Source organism: Vulpes vulpes, chromosome 2 (assembly GCF_048418805.1).
Source record: "Vulpes vulpes isolate BD-2025 chromosome 2, VulVul3, whole genome shotgun sequence".
Lineage (NCBI taxonomy): Eukaryota > Metazoa > Chordata > Mammalia > Carnivora > Canidae > Vulpes > Vulpes vulpes.
Genome location: NC_132781.1, coordinates 164,368,622 through 164,390,034, shown reverse-complemented (window position 1 = coordinate 164,390,034; position 21,413 = coordinate 164,368,622). Strand labels below are relative to the sequence as shown.

The 21,413-nt window shown below is 54.0% G+C and overlaps 1 protein-coding gene across 4 annotated transcripts in view; it reads left to right on the top strand.

Moving 5' to 3' along the window:
* The window catches only part of DISP3 (dispatched RND transporter family member 3), a 44,966-nt gene that overhangs the window by 8,515 nt on the left and 15,038 nt on the right, over nt 1–21,413 (top strand). For all 4 annotated transcript variants that reach the window (XM_072751203.1, XM_072751202.1, XM_072751204.1 and 1 more), the window contains exons 2-6: nt 7,439–8,501; nt 10,400–10,619; nt 19,428–19,564; nt 20,434–20,568; nt 20,844–21,004. In XM_072751203.1, the coding sequence (XP_072607304.1) occupies nt 7,442–8,501; nt 10,400–10,619; nt 19,428–19,564; nt 20,434–20,568; nt 20,844–21,004 (1,713 nt within the window). In that variant the 5' untranslated portion in view covers nt 7,439–7,441. The remainder of the gene's footprint in view (nt 1–7,438; nt 8,502–10,399; nt 10,620–19,427; nt 19,565–20,433; nt 20,569–20,843; nt 21,005–21,413) is intronic.

Genomic DNA, 21,413 nt, shown 5'->3' with positions numbered 1-21,413 from the left:
CCCTTTCCCCGTCCTTTGTCTCCTTGTCTCGGGCAGAGGCTGAGAATCCGAAGGGAGAGGGTTTGAGGGCGTCTCGCCCCAGAGAGGGGAGGGAGCACCGTTCAGGGGTATTAAGTGACTTGCTCTGAGTCACACAGCAGGTTGGCGGTGGCTGTGGGGGGGGCATCCCTACGCCCAGCCCCGGGGGCCGCTGCTTCTGCCCCAGATGGGGACCCCCTGCTTCCGGCTCCTTCCTCGTCCCTGAGCTCTGAGCCGCGGGGACAGCCGGCTGCAGCCAGGGATGGCAGGGGAATTGTTTTACATTTTTGTTAATCAGGCCTCAGAGGAAGAGAAGGACCCCAAGCTCATCATCCACGAAGGAATCCAATTTGGCTTTTATGGCCTTGGTTATTGGTCGTATTTTGTGGGGATCTTTTTATTTTTCATTAACCCAGTGGTCTGGGGGCTGAGGAGCCGACTGGCTGCGGGGCCCAGGGGGTCCTCCGGGCTCATGCTGAAGTCCAGACGGCGGCCAGGACTTGGGAGACGGTGGGAGGGGGACAGGTTGGCCAAGGCATGTAGTGAGGGATTTCAGGAACCTTCCGGCCCTTCAGGCAAGGGGCGCCTGGGGCCTGGCTGTATTTTATGGGCTCTGTGTTACCGGTTTTATTAAGCTTTCGTTGCCTTTTCTTTAGAGATGCCGAGGCTGCTTGGCAGGCTCGGGGAGCAGGACTCGTGGGTCTGGGCCAGGGGGCCTGAGCTCCAAGGTGGTGAATGGGGGTGGCGGAGGGCAAGAGGGGGCCACCCGGGGGGCTTTCCTCTGGCCAGTGGAGCACAGAGGCTCTGGGCTCTGACATCGGCTGCAGGGGCCCGACCCCAGCCCCACCCTCCCGGAGCTGAGGCTGGATCCCCGGTGGCCTAGTGCCCGGTGCCTGGTGCCACAAAGCACCCCCCTCCCCCGCAGCTTCTCCCGCATGGCAGGCCCTAGGCCTTTGGGCATCTTTCGCTGCTCGTTGAAGAGCAGATTGGCCGATGTGGGCAGCCCGCGTCCCTCTCTCTGACTGACGTCCCGTGCCGGGCCCGGATGCCATCACTCCTTCCCTCCCGGCGGCTGGAGGAGTGAGCCCTGGCCAGAGATCCGGGAGGCCAAGTCCATCCCGGGACCGGGGAGGGGTGCGGCAAGCCTGCAGGGGGGCAGGTGTGGGCCCCGGGGTGGGGGAGGCTGCAGCCTAGAGCCCCCGCTGGGAGAAGTCACTGGGGACTGGGGAGGGTGACCGGGCGGCAGGGTCTTTCAGGGAATGATCCTGGGCCGCTTGCAACAGAATCAGCTACGGAGCAGGTGTGACCGCAGATTCCTGGGGCTCCCCCTTGCCCCCCGCCCCCCGCCGCACCCCCCAGAGTCTGATTGACCGGATCTGGTGGTTTTAACGAGTGCACCTGCTGACGGACCCATCGTGGAGGTGAAGGCCAAGGTGGTAGAGAATACGAGTGGGCTGTGGCCAGCCTAGGGCCCTGCCCGTGTCAGGGGCAGGTTTGGGGGTCTCCGGGCCTCTGAAGTTCATCGTGATCGTACCTGCAGCCGTGACTCAGCAAGCATGGTGTCACCATTGCCATTTTACAGAGAAGGACACCGCAGCTCCAGGCCCCCCGCCGGTGGCAGAGCCGCGGTTTGAAGCCAGGTTTCTCCGACTGCAAAGTCCGTGCTTAGCCCCCCGCCCCGGGCCCGGCCCTGTGTCTCGGTACCCCACATCCTCCAGCGCGGGGCACGAGAACGCACGGGGTGGGGGGAGCCGGCCGGGCCCTGGCGCGCGCCGGTACTGGAGTCCCCGGGTGATGTATTGACCAGAGCGAAGCTTGTTTGCCGGATTTATATCGCGCCGCTGGGCTGCCGAGCCGGGGCCTAGTTTCCTCACCAGCTGTCAGCCCGGGGAGGCCAGCTGTCCTTCACGCGCTCCGTCCCCGCAGCCCCCCCGCTCTGCAAAGCCAGGACGCCCCGGGGCTGGGGCAGGGAGGATGGGAGATTTGGGGTCTTCGGGCTGACGGAGGGGCTCGGACGAGCCCCGGGAGCCACCTAACCACACCCCTCCCTCCGCGGATTTGGAGGCCATTCCTCATCTCATCTGAGATGCTGGGTAAGACTCCGGGGTTTTGGAGAGAAGACTGTAGGAAGCCCCCGCGTCCCTAATACGGCTCTTGGGCTGAGAGGGGGTGACTGGTGTCAGAGGGGCCTGGGCGCCGGCAGGGCAGGCACCTAGCCGGGGCACCTGGGGGGTGGCGGTCTCTCAGATGATGGGACATTGGGACTCAGGAGGGCCCTCCCCTCCCTTCCCCACCGCGGATGAGCTGCCTTCGCCAAAGGACCAGACCCAGGGGCAGGGAGCAGACGACACAGGTCCCCTCCTTGGCGCCGGGGGAAGCGGGAGTGGATCTCGTTTCCAACTTGCACCCAAATCTCCCAGCCTAAGGGTAGGAGAACCTGAGCCCCCGAGATGCCCCCAAGGACCGGCTGCCTGGGGGAGGCAAGACGCCCCGAGCCGGGAAGAAAAAGCTGATTGGCTCCTAATTGCCATTAAGTTGTATATACATATACGTATTTTAAGTCGAATCTGCATGTCTAATGTGATCTTTTTCATTACATTTTAATAGTCTGGCTGGGATAAGGGGATGAAGAAGGAAGGCTTCTGTCGCCCGCGATGGGGAGGAGGGACACGGTCACCGGGGCTTCAGGCGGTGCCATAGGCTGGAGGGCAGCGGGGGGCTTGGGGGATCTTGGCAGCGCTGTCACCTCCCATCAAAGCCCCACTCCGTCCGCCTGGCCTGGACTTGAGGAACGCTTCTTTCCCTAGACCTTAAAAATTGCTTCCCTGTTTGGCTTTTTCGGGGGCACCTGTGTGCTTTGTCCTGGGGACTGCCACCTGCCCCCCGAATTGGGCGATGGAGCGGATGGAGCCGCAGTCCTGGCTCTGCCCCTGAAATAAGAGCTGCGGAACGTCCCCTCCCTTGGCCAGGCCTCGGTTTCCCTAGCTGGAGGATGAAAGAGTGGGGCTGGCTGTGCCCTGGGGTCCCCCCTCTGTTCGTCTCGGGGGACCCGGGGGTTTCCACAGCCAGTCATTCACTGGGCGTTTGCCGGTCCTTCTGCTGTCTCGCCAGGGTCTGTCCTGCTGCGGCTCGGCCTCCCCCTCCTTGTGTTGTCTCCTTAGTGGACGGAACCCTCCTCCCAGGCCCGCGATAGGAACTGCTCCTCAAAGAGTTGAAGGCTGTTGGCAAAATCCCGTCCACACACATACATACACATTCTATTTTTAAACAATTCTCGTTCTAAAAGTGAGGCTGCACCTAGGTGATCGCGGAAAAATTGGAAATCACGAAGTATGAAAAAGAAAATAGAAATCACCCGTAATCCTCCCAGATGGAGATAAACCAGTGTAAATGGTTGTTTGTTTTTTAATACATATACGTGTGGATTTTTTGTTGTTGTTATAGGATTGAGATCATGCTTCAAATGTGGCTGTGGGTTGCCCGCGCGCCGTCCTTAAAGCTGAGCCAGGCTCCTCCTTCCCAGGCCCCGAGGGGCTGCTGTTCCGCGGCAGGCGGCTGCCCGCTGGCTTTTCCCAGGAGAAGGGAGAGCTTGTTTCGTGGACGGGTGTCCAGCTTGGCTCCTGGGCTCCCCGAGGCCCAGAGTTGAACTCTGGCCACGTCTGCGAGTGTGAGTGCGTGTGCGTGTGACAGAGGCAGAGCGGGGCAGGCGGACGGCGCAGTCGTTAGAAGCACCCCCGGGCCCACCCTAAGGGGAGGCCGGGGACCCCGATGGGAGTCGGCTCATGACGGGCGCCGTGGACGTGTCCGTAGCGCCTTTCCACGGAGCAGCTGGAGCTCCTTGCGAAGATAATCAGTTCCCGTGGCTTGAGAAAGGAGAATCCATGTGCAGTTTGCTGCCCCCGCTGGGGAGGGCCCGGGGAGGTGGGTGGTCGCCCACTGAGGCGTCGCTGTCAGCCCCCACCCCGGGGGCCGGCCTCCCTGGGCGCCGGAGGGCCTCAGACCTCACCCACCCTTGTCGGCCCGTGGACCAGGGCTCCTGTCTGCTCTCTGGGGGGGATGGCCCCACCGGGAGGACCTGGGTCTTCACCACCCCAATCCCGGAGGGTGGAGACAGGGCCCGGGATGGGAGGGACATGCCCAGGGCCACACAGGACATTGGGGGCTGAGCCAGGCCAAGCCCTTTGCCCACCAGTCTGGTGTCACTTCTCACGTGGCAGCTTCTCTTTTCAGGGGGGACTGAGAAGGTGGGGTGGGGCCGGGAGGGAGCATGGTAGACACGGAATGCACCCCATCCACTTCTGCATGTCCATTTCGTGCCCTTTAAGGTCCTCCCCGTCCCCACCCCGGGCACAAATAGCCCGACTCCCGGCCATGTGGTCGTATTGTTTGGCGACTCTCTGTCCAGGAGGAAGTTCTCTCCAATGTCTAGCTCAGATTTTCCCGAGATTCCTTTGCCTTCCTCCATGCGACAACATGTGCTAAGCGCCCGTCACCCTGCCCCCACCAGGTACTTTAGGCCACAGGAACCCAGCAGCAAACCTAACAGCGAAGTCCCTGCTCTCGCGGAGCCCAGGCCCACCCAGCTGGGGGGCTCTCACCGGGAGGCAGAATGGCTGTGCCCAATTTTCTGGTCGCTTAAATCCAGCAAATGTCGTCTGTGGGGCCTGGGGTCATAGGTAGGGGACAGGGCTCCATTGCAAGTGTTTCAGGGACCGTTCCTGTGTAAGCAGTCACCCCCAAACTTCGTGAGGAATGGCAACCAGTGCGTTATGCTCATGGAGCTGTGGGCCAGGACGGGGTCCAGGACGGGGTGGCTTGGCTCTCCTGGCACCTGGGTCTCAGCTGGGAAGGCCTGAGGGCTCGGGTGACTCCTCGACCGGAGGGGTCTTTGCTCACACGTCCGGTGGTTGCCACTGTCGGCAGGAGTTTCTGCCACGGTCTCTCGGCTTCCTCCCAGCACAGCAGCTGGGTTCCAAGGACAAAGTGTCCCAAGGCAGCCAGGAGGAAGCTGCTTCCTGTCCCTTGGCCTCGTCTCAGAGCACCCTTGCTGCTGCGGTCACGACGCCCCACCCTGGCCCCCAGACACAAGGGGACGGAGTGCAGACCTCACCACTGGATGAGGAAGCCCAGTCATCCCGTGAGAAGAGCACACGAGATGAGGGATGCTGCTGTGATCACGGCGGCAAGTGCAATGGGCCACGTGGGTCTCGCAGGAGGTGGCCGGGGGCTGGGGTCACCCCCTGTGGACGTCATCCAGCCCCCTCTGTGAGGGGTACCGTAAGCCCCATTCTGCAGGTGGGACAGCTGAGGCTCGTAAGCCTGCTGGAAGCCACACAGCTGGGGTCGGCAGCCAGCTCTGCCTCCACGGCCACAGACCACAGACCCGGACGCCTGGGGAAGAGTGGCTGAGAGGATCCCACGCCACTCAGAGAGTGCGGCTGTGACCCAGAATCCTGGCCTCAGACCCCCCCCACTCATACATCAACACATTGTAAACTGTACACCCCGAAAAGCTAGAGACAGGGCACATGGACCCCAGAAAAAAGGCAAAAGTGGCGTCGGCATCCTCCTCCCCAGGCTGAGAGTGGGGCCGCGGTTCCCACCTGCCCCACCTGCACGGGGCCCCCTTGTGCCGCCCTCTGGATGCGGGGTGAGGCCGAGCTCAGGAGTTTCTGCGGGTGCAGACTGGGCCCCGCGGCGGGTAGCATCCCCGTGGCAGGCGTGCTTGGGGCAGGCGAGTGCACTGTGGCTGTCCCATCACAGGCATCTTGCATATTCGGGGAGCAGTCCCCGCCCCCTCGGGGCCTCTCTCCCTTTCCCGTCTTCTGCTTTGCCCTCCTTGTTCCCCCACCCACCACCCGCCTGCCCCACTCTGTGTCTCTGTCCCTTTGCTTTCCTATTTGCATCGCTGTCTGCCCACCGCCACCCAATTCCACCCTCCCCGCTGGCTCCTCTTTCCAACCGTCTCTGTCTCTCATCTCTCCCCTTTCCTGTCTCTCTGTCTCTGCTTCCCTCCTTCCCCTCACCCTCTCTTCCTCACTTTCTTTGGGCTGTCGGCAGCCCCCTCTCTTCCTGGACAGACCGTCTAATTGAAATGGAGCACTCTAGAGAATGTTAATAGGAAAGGCAGCATTAATTAGCCAGCTCTGGCATAATTAGCTTCCTCTTCTCAATGCCTGGCGTCTAACTGGATAATGAGTCTCTCTCCGTCCAAACAGAGGACAGGAGGGACAAGGGGGACAGGCCATGCCCGGGGATGCTGGAAGGCCTCCTGCCTTCGGGCCACCCTGCTGGAGTCCTCAGGCTGCCCAGCCTGCCCTCTCCTGCCAGGCCCTCCTGCTGCTTGTGCCCAAGTCTTGGGGAGACAGATGCCCGGCCCCTGCTCATGCCCAAAGGTCTGACGTTGCTGGAGCTGCATGTTAAGTGGCCCGAGCCTGACAAACAGTGGCTGCAGCTGCGGCGTCCCAAAGAGGGGGGTGGGGAGCCATCGAGAGTTCTTGAGGAGAGCTGTGACAGGCAGCCAGCTCGGGCACAGCCCCGTGGGCCCTGGCTGAGCACGTTACAGCTCCCAGAGGGGAGCAAAGAAATCTGTGTAAGTGACAGATAATAACATGCTACACAGACTGCAGAGCGCTTCCCCCTCTGACCCCCGCCGTCGTGGGAGGCGGGAAGGGCCACCTCTATTTTATACACAAAGACTCTGAGGTTCGGAGAACATGCCGGCGTCCACACTACCGAGACCCAAACTCGGGTCCATCTGACTCCAAAGATCCTGTTCTTTCCCCCTCTACCCTGGTAACTTCCGCAAGGTACTTCGGCGTTGATTAAATAAGAGAGGTTATGGTGGAGTGACAGACGCCTCATGTCCGCCCGGAGTTCTAAAATCCGAGCGTGTGGGATCCCTGGATGGTGCAGTGGTTTGGCGCCTGCCTTTGGCCCCGGGGCGCGATCCTGGAGACCCGGGATTGAATCCCATGCCAGGCTCCTGGTGCAGGGAGCCTGCTTCTCCCTCTGCCTATGTCTCTGCCTCTCTCTCTCTCTCACTGTGTGACCATCATAAATAATAAATAAAAAAAAAAAATTAAAATCCGAGCGTGAAGCCAGAGTTGGGACGTCCTGCGTGGTCCACGATTTCCGTCATACATGACGTCCCCTTCCGTGGGGAGGACGTGTGTCTTCCGTTTGCACCTGGACTGTGATTGCTCCCTTTTCTGTGACCTTGAAAGCCAAGACCTAGCTGCGGGAGGTGATGGGCAAATAAACATTTTTTTTTCTTTGTCTCGTGCCCGAGAGATTAAGTGCAGTGGAGGTGAATGTCTGCTGGATGCAATTCCGTTGTAGTGTTTGTGGACGGTGGGTACCGGGGCGGGCACCATCCTCTCCCTCCCTGCAGCCTGCTGACCCTCTCCCTCTCCTGTAGGCTATGGACTCGGAGGATGACCCCTTGCTGCAAGACGTGTGGCTAGAGGAGGAGCAGGAGGAGGAGGAGGCGGCGGGCGAGGCCTCCGGGAGGGCCCCGCGGGCAGGGCCGCGCGCCGAGCCCGCGGGGCAGTGTTGCTGGCGGCGCTGGGCCTGGCCCTCTGGGCCGCCTGCCTCGGGCTTCTGGAGCACCCTGGGCTGGGCCTTCACCAACCCGTGCTGCGCGGGGCTGGTGCTCTTCCTGGGCTGCAGCATCCCCATGGCGCTGTCGGCCTTCATGTTCCTCTACTACCCGCCGCTGGACATCGACATCTCCTACAACGCCTTCGAGATCCGCAACCACGAGGCCTCCCAGCGCTTCGACGCCCTGGCGCTGGCGCTCAAGTCCCAGTTCGGGTCCTGGGGGCGCAACCGGCGCGACCTGGCCGACTTCACCTCCGAGACGCTGCAGCGCCTCATCTCGGAGCAGCTGCAGCTGCTGCACGTGGGCAACCGCTCCCGGCCGGTGACCCGGTCCCCGCGCACGGCCCCCGGGGGCGACCCCGGCCAGGAGCCGCCTGCCAGGCGCGGGGGGCGTGTTCGGCGCGAGGCCCCGCCCCCGCGGGACCAGGCAGCCAACCAGAGCGAAGGCCCGCTGAATGGGCGGCCCGAGGGGGGGCGGTGCCGACGCAGCGCCCCGCCCCCCGCCGCGGCCGCGGCCAATCAGAGCCGGGCCCGCCGAGGGGCCTCGCGCTGGGACTACTCGCGCTCGTACGTGAGCGCCAACACGCAGACGCATGCGCACTGGCGCATCGAGCTCATCTTCCTGGCGCGCGGCGACGCGGAGCGCAACATCTTCACGAGCGAGCGGCTGGTCACGATCCACGAGATTGAGCGCAAGATCATGGACCACCCGGGCTTCCGCGAGTTCTGCTGGAAGCCCCACGAGGTGCTCAAGGACCTGCCGCTGGGCTCCTACTCCTACTGCTCCCCGCCCAGCTCGCTCATGACCTACTTCTTCCCCACCGAGAGAGGCGGCAAGATCTACTACGACGGCATGGGCCAGGACCTGGCGGACATCCGCGGTGAGCGGGGGCGGGGCCCGGAGGGGGCGGGGCCTGGGAGGGGCGGGGCCTGGGGGCTGGGAGGAGGGCCAGGACCTGGCGGACATCCGCGGTGAGCGGGGGCGGGGCCCGGAGGGGGCGGGGCCTGGGAGGGCGGGGCCTGGGGGCTGGGAGGAGGGCCAGGACCTGGCGGACATCCGCGGTGAGCGGGGGCGGGGCCCGGGAGGGGGCGGGGCCCGGGAGGGCGGGGCCTGGGGGCTGGGAGGAGGGCCAGGACCTGGCGGACATCCGCGGTGAGCGGGGGCGGGGCCTGGAGGGGGCGGGGCCTGGGAGGGGGCGGGGCCTGGGGCTGGGAGGAGGGCCAGGACCTGGCGGACATCCGCGGTGAGCGGGGGCGGGGCCTGGAGGGGGCGGGGCCTGGAGGGGCGGGGCCTGGGGGCTGGGAGGAGGGCCAGGACCTGGCGGACATCCGCGGTGAGCGGGGGCGGGGCCTGGAGGGGGCGGGGCCTGGAGGGGCGGGGCCTGGGGGCTGGGAGGAGGGCCAGGACCTGGCGGACATCCGCGGTGAGCGGGGGCGGGGCCCGGAGGGGGCGGGGCCTGGGAGGGCGGGGCCTGGGGGCTGGGAGGAGGGCCAGGACCTGGCGGACATCCGCGGTGAGCGGGGGCGGGGCCCGGAGGGGGCGGGGCCTGGGAGGGCGGGGCCTGGGGGCTGGGAGGAGGGCCAGGACCTGGCGGACATCCGCGGTGAGCGGGGGCGGGGCCCGGGAGGGGGCGGGGCCCGGGAGGGCGGGGCCTGGGGGCTGGGAGGAGGGCCAGGACCTGGCGGACATCCGCGGTGAGCGGGGGCGGGGCCTGGAGGGGGCGGGGCCTGGGAGGGGGCGGGGCCTGGGGCTGGGAGGAGGGCCAGGACCTGGCGGACATCCGCGGTGAGCGGGGGCGGGGCCTGGAGGGGGCGGGGCCTGGAGGGGCGGGGCCTGGGGGCTGGGAGGAGGGCCAGAACCTGGCGGACATCCGCGGTGAGCGGGGGCGGGGCCTGGAGGGGGCGGGGCCTGGAGGGGCGGGGCTGGGGGGACATCCGAGGTGAGCGGGGGCGGGGCCTGGAGGGGGCGGGGCCTGGAGGGCGGGGCCTGGGGGCTGGGAGGAGGGCCAGGACCTGGCGGACATCCGTGGTGAGCGGGGGCGGGGCCTGGGGGGCGGGGCCTCCTGGAGGCTGGTAAGAGGTGAAACCTGGCCTGGATCTCACCCCTGGAGGATGCAGTGGGACTGGGCTGTGCGGGCTGAGCCAGGTGACCTGACCTGGAGGTGGTAGGTCCAAGGGCTGGGGCGAGAGGGGCTCCGGGGGTACAGGAGGGAGGTCTGGGCGCACCCCCGGGTTGGGGGCGGTGGGGGTTATAGAAAGCATGGAGTGGGGCTCCCCACTGGTTAGCAGGAAGCCCAGGTGCATTGACGGATGGGGCATCGCTCAGAGGAAGATGGGGCCGACTGGGGTGGAGGGGGACCAGCGTGGGGTTGGGTCGAGGCAGTTTGGAAGATGAGACTTGAAGGAGGCTAGAGAATGGGTGCAGGGCGGGGTGCGGGTGCTTGGGTGTGATTCCTAAGGGACCCGTGGACAGGGTTCTAGGCAGAGGGGGACCGGAACGGGAAGGTGGAGCTTTAGGACTGCAAAGACTGAGCCTTGGAATTAGGTGAAGCTCACATGCAAACAAAACGTGAATTTATCAGGAGCTGCCCGAGCAGGTCTGGGGGCTGCTGCCCCGGGCAGTGAGTTCTTTAAACCCTCACCCTGTCCCATTAGGGACAGTTGGAGGCAGCCTGAGGAGCAGTTTCCTCCGTCGTGAGAAAGGAGTCGGGCAGGGTGATGTTGATGGAGGGCTGGGGGGAGCTGCCCCCCTGAGCTCCTGGGGCCCCCACCCCTGCAGGCTCCCTGGAGCTGGCCATGACTCACCCCGAGTTCTACTGGTATGTGGACGAGGGCCTCTCCGCAGAAAACCTCAAGAGCTCCCTCCTGCGCAGTGAGATCCTGTTTGGAGCACCCCTGCCCAACTACTACTCGGTGGACGATCGCTGGGAGGAGCAGCGGGCCAAGTTTCAGAGCTTTGTGGTCACCTACGTGGCCATGCTGGCCAAGCAGTCTACTAGGTAGGAGGTCCAGCTGCACCCCGTGTGTGTTTGCCTCTGTGCATACCAGGAGGGGGTTGTGCTAGGGTAAGAGATTGTCTTCCAGGTGCTGCTTTCTCCTAAACCCCAGATCACCTGCCCTCAAACTTCTCCCTAGGAAATCTATCTGCCTGAATCAGGGGCGGAGCCAGATGCATCCTCACCGTCACCGTGACAGCTGAAAGGCCCCATTTCTTCATCAGTGCTAGTGGATAGTGAACATGGCCATTTTGGCGGAGGCAGGAAATCCCATAGTTCTTGCCCCTGCAGGTGTGGGGGTCTTGATGATTTTTCTCCTGAGACGGTGCTACAGGGTTTTCTGGAAAGAGTATTGCCCAGGGAGTATTGGCCTCTCTGCCTCTACTACCCAGGGAGATAGTTGGCAAGTCAGTCTACTTCTCTGGGCTACTTGTAAAATGGGGATGGTGAGTCCTGTTACCCTTCTGGAGGCATCAGGAGGAGCTGAGCCAAGAGATGTGAAGGTGCTCCCAGGCCATGGGCACCTCGGTTGTCCTCCAAACCTTGGGATGTGTGTCTAACAATACAACTAGCCCCTTCCTCACCCAGAAAGGGCACTAGATCATTTGTCCGTCCTGATGTACAGTAACTGGAGTGACTCTCAGTCCCCTGCCCTGAGGAGGCCAGTCCCAGACCCGGGAGGAATCATTCTGCTTGGAATGCCCTTGCCCCTTCCATCACTCATCCATTACACTGAGCAATTACCATGAAATCAGAGCCAACGTTGATGCAGGTACAAGCCCCTCGTACGCAGCGTCTCATGTAATCTTCACACCGACCCAGTGAGGTAGATGCTACTATGGTTACCTCCGTTTTACAGCTGAGGAAATTGAGGCACAGCACAATTCAGTCAGTTGTCCGAAATGATAAAGCTCGTAAATGGTGGAACGGCATTAAAATCCCGGCAATTAAAATCCTAAAAGCGGTGGCTCAGTGAGTTAAGCATCCAGCTCTTGATTTCAGCTCAGGGTATGATCTCAGGGCTGTGAGATGGAGCCCCACGTTGGGCTCCGGGCCGGATGTGGAGCCTGCTGAAGATTCTCTCCCTCTCCCCACTTACATGCCGCCATGCATGTGCTTTCTCTCTCTAGCTCTGAAAGAAAAAGAAAGAAAGAAAGAAAGAAAGAAAGAAAGAAAGAAAGAAAGAAAGAAAGAAAGAAAGAAAGAAAAAAGAAACAATCCAAGATTTCTAATCTGAAGTCCTTTGCCCTTTGGGTTTTTATGCCAGTCACGGTGCTAGGAGCCTCCTCCCAGCCACGTCTCTTTGCCAAAGAAACCCGCGTTCATCCACTAAGATGCAGCCTGGACAGTTTTTCCCTGAAGCTGGATCAAAGGGCTGCTGTACCCCCTCCCACTGTGCCCTTCCTTCTCCCTCAGGAGGCAGGAGAGAGCATATGCGGAGTTAGATGCGTCTGGGGTCACATCCCAGCGACTCCACTTAGGTGGGGGAGTTTCAGCGAGCTCTCTCACCTCTGAGCTGCAGTTCGCCATAGCCCTTGGCTGTCTGTTTTTGAGTCGTTTACTTCCTTGTCGCTCAAAGGGCTGTCCTCAGATCAGCAGCATCAGCGTCTCCTGGGGGCGTGTTATCGCTGCAGAATCTCATGGCCTTTCCTTGACCTGCAGGATTCCCCGGTGACTTGTTTGCACGTGAACGTTTGAGGACGGTCTAGTTGCATTATGTTTCAGTAGAGTGTGAGTTTGTGGGGGCCTGGGATTGTTCCTGGCTCACTTCTGTAGGCCTAGCCCCTAGTACAGTGCCAGGAAGCCCTTAGTAGGGATTTGTCTTGGGAATGAGTGGATGGATGGATGGATGGATGGATAAATGGAGGTGTTCCTGAGAGAGGTACTTGGCTGGGTTGGGAAGCTGGGAGGGGCTGGCTACAGGAGGATCTTTAGGGTTTCAGGTACCGATAATTCCCTCTGCATGATATGTTCAGCTGCTGAGTCAAAAATCTTTGCCTGGGGACACCTGGGTGGCTCAGTGGTTGTCTCCCTGCCTTTGGCTCAAAGTGTGATCCCGGGGTCCCGGGATCGAGTCCCACCTCGGGCTCCCTGCAGGGAGCCTGCTTCTCCCTCTGTCTGTGTCTCTGCCTCTTTCTGTGTCTCTCATGAGCAAATAAATAAAATCTTTTTAAAAAAAACCCTTTTCCTAAAAAACAAAAAAAAACCTCTTCCTGGGTAGAAAAGCCTCTCTTCCCCTTCCCATCCCCCTAGAGCTTCATAGGTGTGGTGACAAGCCGAGTCTCTATAGAGTTGACTTTAGTATCTTCTCGTGGAATAATCAGATCTTTTTATTACTGTATTATTGGTTACCCAAGAGACAGCAACATCACCTTGACTTATTACAGAATAATACAAATGATCACTTTTACTACTTCCCTGACAATACTAGAATCTTAGAACATGTTCACTGCATTTATATCCCTTCAGCCATTTGCATTTTGTTGCATGCATTTTAATTCTATATACATTTAAACCCCGCAAGACATTACATTATCATTTTACTGAGTCAGTACTCATTTATATTTACTCACATATTTACTTTTCCGGTTGCTCTTCATTAGTTTCTACAACTTCATGTTTCCCTCTGGAATCATTTTGCTTGTATCTGAAGAACTCTCTTTAGTATTTTTTTTTTTAGCATAGGTTTGCTGGTAATAAATTGTGTTGCTTTGCTTACAAAACATCTTTATTTTACTTTCATTTCTGAAGCATATTTCTGCTGTTATAAAATTATTAATGGGCAGTTCTTTTAATGCTTTAAAGCTGTTAATCCATTGTGTTCTGACTTCCATCATTTTTGTGGAAAAGTCATCTGTAAATATTTTCATTGCCCCTTTGAAAATTTGTCTTTTTTTCCCCTCTGGCTGCATTTAAGATTTCTTTTTGACTTTGATTTCACCAAGACTGGTGAAACGATGATTTATGTTGGTGGTGTTTTCTTTGTGTTTGTTGTGCTTTGGGTGCATCGAACTTTGTGAATCTGTAGATTGATAACTTTCATTGGTTTTAGGAGTTTCCTGGCTATTCCCTATTCAAATATTGCTTCTACCTTTTAGGATTCTTTTTTAGGATTTTAATTACACAAATGTTAGATCTTTTCACTGAGTCCCATATGTCTTCAGTGTTCTTTCCAATATTTTTTAAAATTTATTTTTATTGGAGTTCAGTTTGCCAACATATAGCATAACACCCAGTGCTCATCCCGTCGAATGTCCCCCTCAGTGCCCGTCACCCAGCCACCCCATCCCCCACCCACCTCCCCTTCCACTACCCCTTGTTCATTTCCCAGAGTGAGGAGTCTCTCATGTTCTGTCTCCCTCTCTGATATTTCCCACTCATTTTCTCTCCTTTCCCCTTTATTCCCTTTCACTATTTTTTATATTCCCCAAATGAATGAGACCATATAATGTTTGTTCTTCTCTGATTGACTTATTTAACTCAGCATCATACCCTCCAGTTCCATCCACGTCTAAGCAAATGGTGGGTATTTGTCATTTCTAATGGCTGAGGAATATTCCATCGTATACATAGACCACAGCTTCTTTATCCATTCATCTTTCGATGGACACTGAGTCTCTTTCTACAGTTTGGCTATTAAGATTTTTTTCTATGTTCTGGTATATGTTACTTTCCATACTTCATTGCTTTCTGTTTTAGATATTCCAGTTCACTGTTCTAGTTCAATCTTCTATTATATCTAAGCTGCCAATTAATATCTATTGAGACTTTAATGTTGATGTTATGCTTTTCTGTGGAAAATTTCCATTTGATTCTTTGTTACTGATCTAAATTCATCATTTTATTTATTTTATCCATATTATCCTTTCTGTCTTTAAACATATTATCATTATTTTAAAGTTCTTATCAGCTGACTTTCAATATAGGGATAACCTGTGGATTTGTTTCTGTAGTCTGTTCTTTCCCTTGGTTTTTGGTCATGGGGTCCTGCCTATGAGTATGCCTGGTAACTTTTATTGAGTGATGAACATTGTGTATAAAAAACAAAGAGGTCCAGATGATGTTATTTCCTGCACAGAAAGTTTATCCTTCCCTCCATTAGGCAGACAGAGTCGTGACTGATCACCTTAGATAGCCAACCATTTCACTGAGTCAAGGCTGTCTTGCAATCCTGCAAAGTCTCAATCTACCTTGTGTTTGCCCTTGGTTCTCTAGAATTTTCAACTGGGATCCCGGTGTATTCTGTAGAACTCCTTCTCCTGACAGGTTACAAGCTCTAATATTTGTTTCTCAAAACTACAAAAACAAAAACTCCATGCCACTTTTTCAGAGGCTTTCTGCCTAGGATTTTAGCCTAATGCTTCATGTATTTCCAGTACTCAGTACAAGTGCTCAAGGGGAAACTGATTACACACTCTGCTGGTCTACAAGTTTCTGCCCAAAACTGCTAATTCCTCTGACTCCTAGTCTTGAGTTGCAGCCTTCTGTCTGTGTGCAGAATCAGCAGATGCCTCCAGGAGAAAAACAGCTATAGAAGGGCAACTTACCTTTCCTGGGTTCTCTTTCTGGAGTTCCTCTACTTCTCATTACTTTAGGAACTCTCTACTGTCATCAAATAGGTAATTTCTGGATTTTATCTGACTTTTTATAGTTCTTGGCAGAAATACTTGTCTTCCATGAGCTATTCCTTTATATCAGAGAGTAAAAATGTGGGCCTGTGTGTTTTTATAGCCAGCAACTAAGATAGGACCTAGAATTTTTAAGGCACTCTATAAATACAGTACTAATTAATTAATCAATTAACAGTTGCTTGAACTTTCAGTGTTATATAATGAATGATCAATTAACATATTTAGTTAAATAAAGTAGATAATCCAAAGATATTTTCTACTTGACTTTTAAATGTTCCATTTGGTTTTTAAAACAGCTTTATTGAGACATAATTGACATAAACTAACTGCACATATGTAAAGTTTACAGTGTCGTTAATTTTGATGCATGTATACAGCATGAAACCTTAACCATAATCAAGATAGTGAACATATCCATCACCCCCAAAAGTTTCCTGTGTACCCATCTTGCCTCTTTTTGTCTCTCCACCCCCACCCTAGGCACCATTTTCTGTTTTCTATCACCATATACTGGTTTTTGTTTTCTAGAATTTTATATCCTTGGCATCATATGGTATGCACCCATTTAGATGACCTCTTTCAGCCTAATTACTTTGAGTTATATCCACATTGTTTGATGTATCAATAGTTCATTATTTTTAGATGTTGAGAGTAATCCAGGGTATGGAGATGCCACATATTTTTTTAAAGCCATCTAATTGTTCCAGCATCATCTCTTGAAAAGATTATCCCTTCAACAAAGATTGCCTTTGCACCTAGGACAAAAATCTATTGTCTATATATATGTGAGTTTATTTCTGGATTCTCTGTTCTGTTCCACCAATATATTTATTTGCACACTTGAAAAAATATACACACGCACAGAGCTATTTCAATTTTTTAAAAATCCAATTAAAAACTATACATAGGGTTATTGAAGTTATCTATTTGCTCTCACATGAGCTTTGGTATTTTTGAGTCTTTCATGAAATTTGTCCACTTCATTTAAATTGTCAGATTTCTTAGCATAAGGTAGTTCATAATATTTCCCTTACTATCTTTTTTTAAAGATTTTATTTATTTATTTGACACAGAGAAAGCACAAGCAGGGGGAGTGGCAGGCAGAGAGAGAGGGAGAAGCAGTCTCCCCTCTCCTGGCAAGGAGCCAGAGGTGGACTTGATCCTAGAACTCTGGGATCATGACCTGAGCCAAAGGCAGACACCTAACCAACTGAGCCACCCAGCCACCCCTCAAAATACTTTCTATTTTCTCTTCTGATATCTTTTTTTGACCCATGTGTTATTGAAAAGTATGTTATTTAGTTTCCAAATACTTGGTAATTTTCCAGATACCGTTTTGTGGCTGATTTTTAAGTTAATTCTTTTGTGGTCACAAAACATACTTTGTATGGCTTCAGTCATTTTAAATGTATTGAGTCTTCTTTTGTGGTCCAGATTTTGGTCTGTCTTGCTAAATGTTCCCTTGTACCCTTTAGAAGAATACATATTCTGCTATTGTTGGGTGGGGTGTTCAATAAATATCAATTAGGTCAAATTGGTTGATTGTGTTGTCTGGATGACTTGAACCCTTTATCATTTTGAAATTGTCTTCTTTATCCCTAGGAATATTCTTTGCTCTGAAATTTAGTTCATTTGTTATTAGCATAACCATTCCCACTTTCTTTTGATTTGAGTTAGCAGGGAACATCTTTTTCTATCCTTTTGGTTTTAACCTATTTATGTCTATATTTAAGGTGGGTTTCAGAGGAGCATGTGACTCTTGATCTCAAGGTCGTGAGTTTGAGCCCCACATTGGGTGTAGAGATTCCTTAAATAAATATTTTCATAAATAATAAAATATGCTTATTGTAGGCAGCTAGGTCTTGGGTGTTTTTTTTTTAAAGCTAGCCTGGTTGTCTCTGTTTTTTACTTGGGGTGTTTAAACCATTTTAGGTAATGCAATTATTAATACGGTTAGACTTCATAAGTCTTATTTTATTCTACTTGTCATACATGCTTTGTTCCTCTTTTCCTCTCTTTTGCCTTCTTTTGGACTAATTCAATATTTTTCATTATTTTATTTCCTTTCTTAGCCTTTTAGCCATGATTTTTTTATTTATTTTAGTGCTTGCTTTAGGGCTCACAGTATGCAACCTTAGATTATCACAGCAAACCTTCAGATGATTTTATACCACTTCATATATATTGTGATACCCTTACAGTGGTATACTACCTTTTTTTTCCTCCTGGCCTTTATGTTATTGTTGTCATGTGTTTTATTTTCATACATATTGTAAATACCAGACTATGTTATTATTAATTTTTGCTTAAATGGTCAATTTTCTGATAAAAAAAAGACTTAAATAAGTCTTTTTATAAGACTTAATAAGGAAGTTTTATATATTTGTTCATGCCTTACTATTTCTAGTCCTTTTTCTTCCTTTGTATAGATTTATGTTTCCATCTGTTATCCTTCTCTTTGTACCCAAAGGACTTCCTTTAACATCTCTCTCTTTTTTTAAGATTTTAAAAATTTATTCATGAGAGACACAGGGAGAGGCAGAGACACAGACAGAGGAAGAAGCTGACTCCATGTGGAAGAAGCCCAATGTGAGATTTGATTCCTGGATCTGGGATCACACCCTGAGCCAAAGGCAGATAGATGCTCAACTGCTGAGCCACCCAGGCATCCCTTATTTTTTTTTTTTATGATTTTATTTATTTATTCATGAGAGAGAGACAGAGGGAGAGAATCCTTTAACATCTCTTGTAGTGGAGAGGTACGGGAGATGAGTTCCGTCTGTTTTCATGAAGTTGAAAAAGTCTTCATTTTGCCTTTGCTTTTAAAATATAGTTTTGCTGGGTATAGAATTCTGGGTCAACTGTTGTCCCAGTAGGTGAATATAGCTCCATTGTCTGCTCACTTACACTGTTGCTGATGAGAAGTCATCCTTATTTTGTTCTTCTGTGTGTGATGCATCTTTTTCCTCAGGCTGCTTTTAAGACTGTCTTTTGGGGGCACCTGGGTGGCTCAGTCAGCTAAGTGTCTGCTTTTGTCTCAGGTCATGATCCTGGAGTCATTGGGCTCCCTGCTCAGGGGGGAGCCTGCTTCTCCCTCTGCCCCTCACCTTGTTTGTGTTCTGTCTCTCAAATAAATAAAATATTTTTTTAAAAAAACCTTTCTTTTGGTCACTGGTTTTGAGCAATTTGATTATGTACAGTATTATCCTTTCATTCATGGGTTATTTTTGTGCTTGGAGTTAGTTGTTCAGGCTTCTTGAATCAGCAGGTTTATAGTTTTCGTCAACTTTGGGGAAGTTGGGGAGCCCAATAACCCATATATTAGGCTGCACTGGGGTCCAGCAACTCTCAAGGGGGTAAGTCAGGATAACCATAGGACCCATTTTGCTTCTCATCTCTTGGGGATTATCATCCTATGTTGTCTCATGTCTTATTTTATGTATTTTCTCTTTTTTTGTTCTTAGTTTCATGAGGAGGCCAAATCTAGATTTCACCCCATCATTTTATCTTGGCCAGAAGCAGGTGTCACTCCTGTTTGTATTTTAAAACTCAACGTGACCAGCCAGTAATGTTTTTGTTATTATTAAGAATAGTTAGGGATCCCTGGGTGGCGCAGCGGTTTGGCGCCTGCCTTTGGCCCAGGGCGCGATCCTGGAGACCCGGGATCGAATCCCACGTCGGGCTCCCGGCACATGGAGCCTACTTCTCCCTCTGCCTGTGTCTCTGCCTCTCTCTCTTTCTCTCTGTATGACTATCATAAATAAATAAAAATAATTAAAAAAAAAAAAAAGAATAGTTGATGTGACCTGCATACTGAATATCCGTGTAAAACTGCATGTTTGGAAGCTGGCTTGAATTCAGGATTTTGTAGAGAATACTGAGAATTGAGAGATGATGTAGGATTTGACTATAATTGATTATTATCTGTGTCAAGCAGGGTCTCAACCTTGGCCATACATTTGACTCACCTGGGAGATTTTTAAACACTGATGACTCGGCCCCACCACAGAAATTCTGGTTTAATTTGTCTAGAGTACAGCCTGGACATCAGGATTTTTGGAAGCCCCCAGGTGACTCAATGTAGAACCAAGGTAAAGAGCCACTGTGGAGGTGGATTGTGGTCCTCCAGGTGTCAACAGCTGTCTGCAACACACTTACATCTTTCCTCTCCACCCCCCAGCAAAGTCCAGGTTCTGTATGGGGGGACGGACCTCTTTGATTACGAGGTACGCAGAACCTTCAACAATGACATGCTCCTGGCCTTCATCAGCAGCAGCTGCATCGCAGCCCTCGTCTACATCCTCACCTCCTGCTCAGGTAGGCCTCCTCAGAAGGCCCAGCAGGAGCCTGCCCCCTTTTTTCCTCCCCACGCTCTTCTGTCCCACCAAAGCCTGCCTTCTCCAGAATGCCAGAAATCATCTCGAATCTGCTGTGTCAGCGCCGGTGGGTTGGGGTGCTCAGAAGTCACCTTCCAACCCCAGGCAGGTGGACTGAGGTCCAGACACAGCTCGGCTCATACCCAAGGGCCCTGCTCCCGGGACCTCATGTAGTTAACCTTTTTCTCTTTGACCATCTTTTCCTTGCCAAAAATTTTGTTTTGGGGAGTCTGGAGTATCGGAGCCTCTTTTATGGATTATTCTGTAGCCTGTTTCACAGTCCCAGGTCAGCTGCCCATTTGTCCCTCAGTTCACTTTAACATCTCACCTTCCCATGTACCCTGGTTACTTCTTACTGTGTATACAGTAGGCACTCTCTGTTGCCCAAGTGAATGACAGATTAGTAATACCTCCAAAAATGGAAAAGACATTCATTCATCCCTGTAACAAATTGGGCACCAACTGTGTGTCAGATGCTCCGAGGCACCAGAGATCCAGTGGTGCACATCACAGACACACTTACTACCCCCAGGGAGCCTCTAGTGTACGGGGTGACGGATGTTAAATATATAATAAGTCCCTGTTGGCAACCAAGCCAAGTTGTTCTACGAAGCTGAGGGCCCGCGAACCACCCACTCAGACGGCTTCCTCTGGCACGCTGGCCTCCTGCCTGGCCCCTGCTCCCCGGGCATGAGAACTGTTCAGGGCATACCAGGGTGGTGAAGGGCACTCTGTGGGGTCAGAGGGCGTGAGGCAGGACCCCGCTCTGGGTCCTCCCACTCTACCCCGTGTGCCTCTCGCCCTGCCCAGTGTTCCTGTCCTTCTTCGGGATCGCCAGCATTGGCCTCAGCTGTCTGGTGGCGCTCTTTCTGTACCACGTGGTCTTTGGTATCCAGTACCTGGGCATCCTCAATGGGGTGGCTGCCTTTGTGATAGTGGGCATCGGTGAGTTGCCTCTGTGGCAGGGTGCGAAGGGTGGGAAGGAGGCGAAGATTGGGAATAAGGGGCCTCGTCCTGGGGATGGGGTGGGGACGGGGTAGGGCCGGGGAGCATGGATGGTGGGGTGTGGACTCTTGGTGGGTAGAGCCCAGAGTCGGATGGGTCTTTCCAAACTCCAGCCTGACCTGTCGGGCGGCCGCTCAGGGTTGGTGTGGGCCCATTGTGGAGGCAGCAAAATGGTCCTGAGCCTGCCCCTGCTGGCCTGGGGCTCCCACCCTTAGGTGTGGACGACGTCTTTGTGTTCATCAACACCTACCGCCAGGCCACCCACCTGGAAGACCCACAGCTGCGGATGATCCACACCATCCAGACGGCGGGCAAGGCCACCTTCTTCACCTCCCTGACCACAGCTGCCGCCTATGCAGCTAATGTTTTCTCCCAGGTGAGAGACTGCCTTTGTCCGCGGCCCGGCCTCCCCCTCCTCCCGTGGGCCCCGGCCTCCGCTCCTCCCACGCACCCCTTCTCTTGCAGCCAGTACAGCCGTTGCCTCAAGGCACTTGCCATGTCCCGAGACTCCGTTCTTGCTACTGGTTGCCATTCCCAGAGCTTGACAAATGTGAAAATCACAAGGATACAAATAGTGTTTATTACTGATGCTCATTAATAGCATCCAACCTCCGCCCGGAAGGGTGTGTGGCAGTTTCCAAAGCTCGTCCACGTTTAGTTTTCAAGACATAGGACAAAGGTACAACCACATCCCTGTTTTCCTAACACAGAAACTGAGACCCAGAGAGGCAAAGTGACACAGCCGGTAAGTGGTGAGCCTGACCTAGGCCCCTGACCCCCGCTGG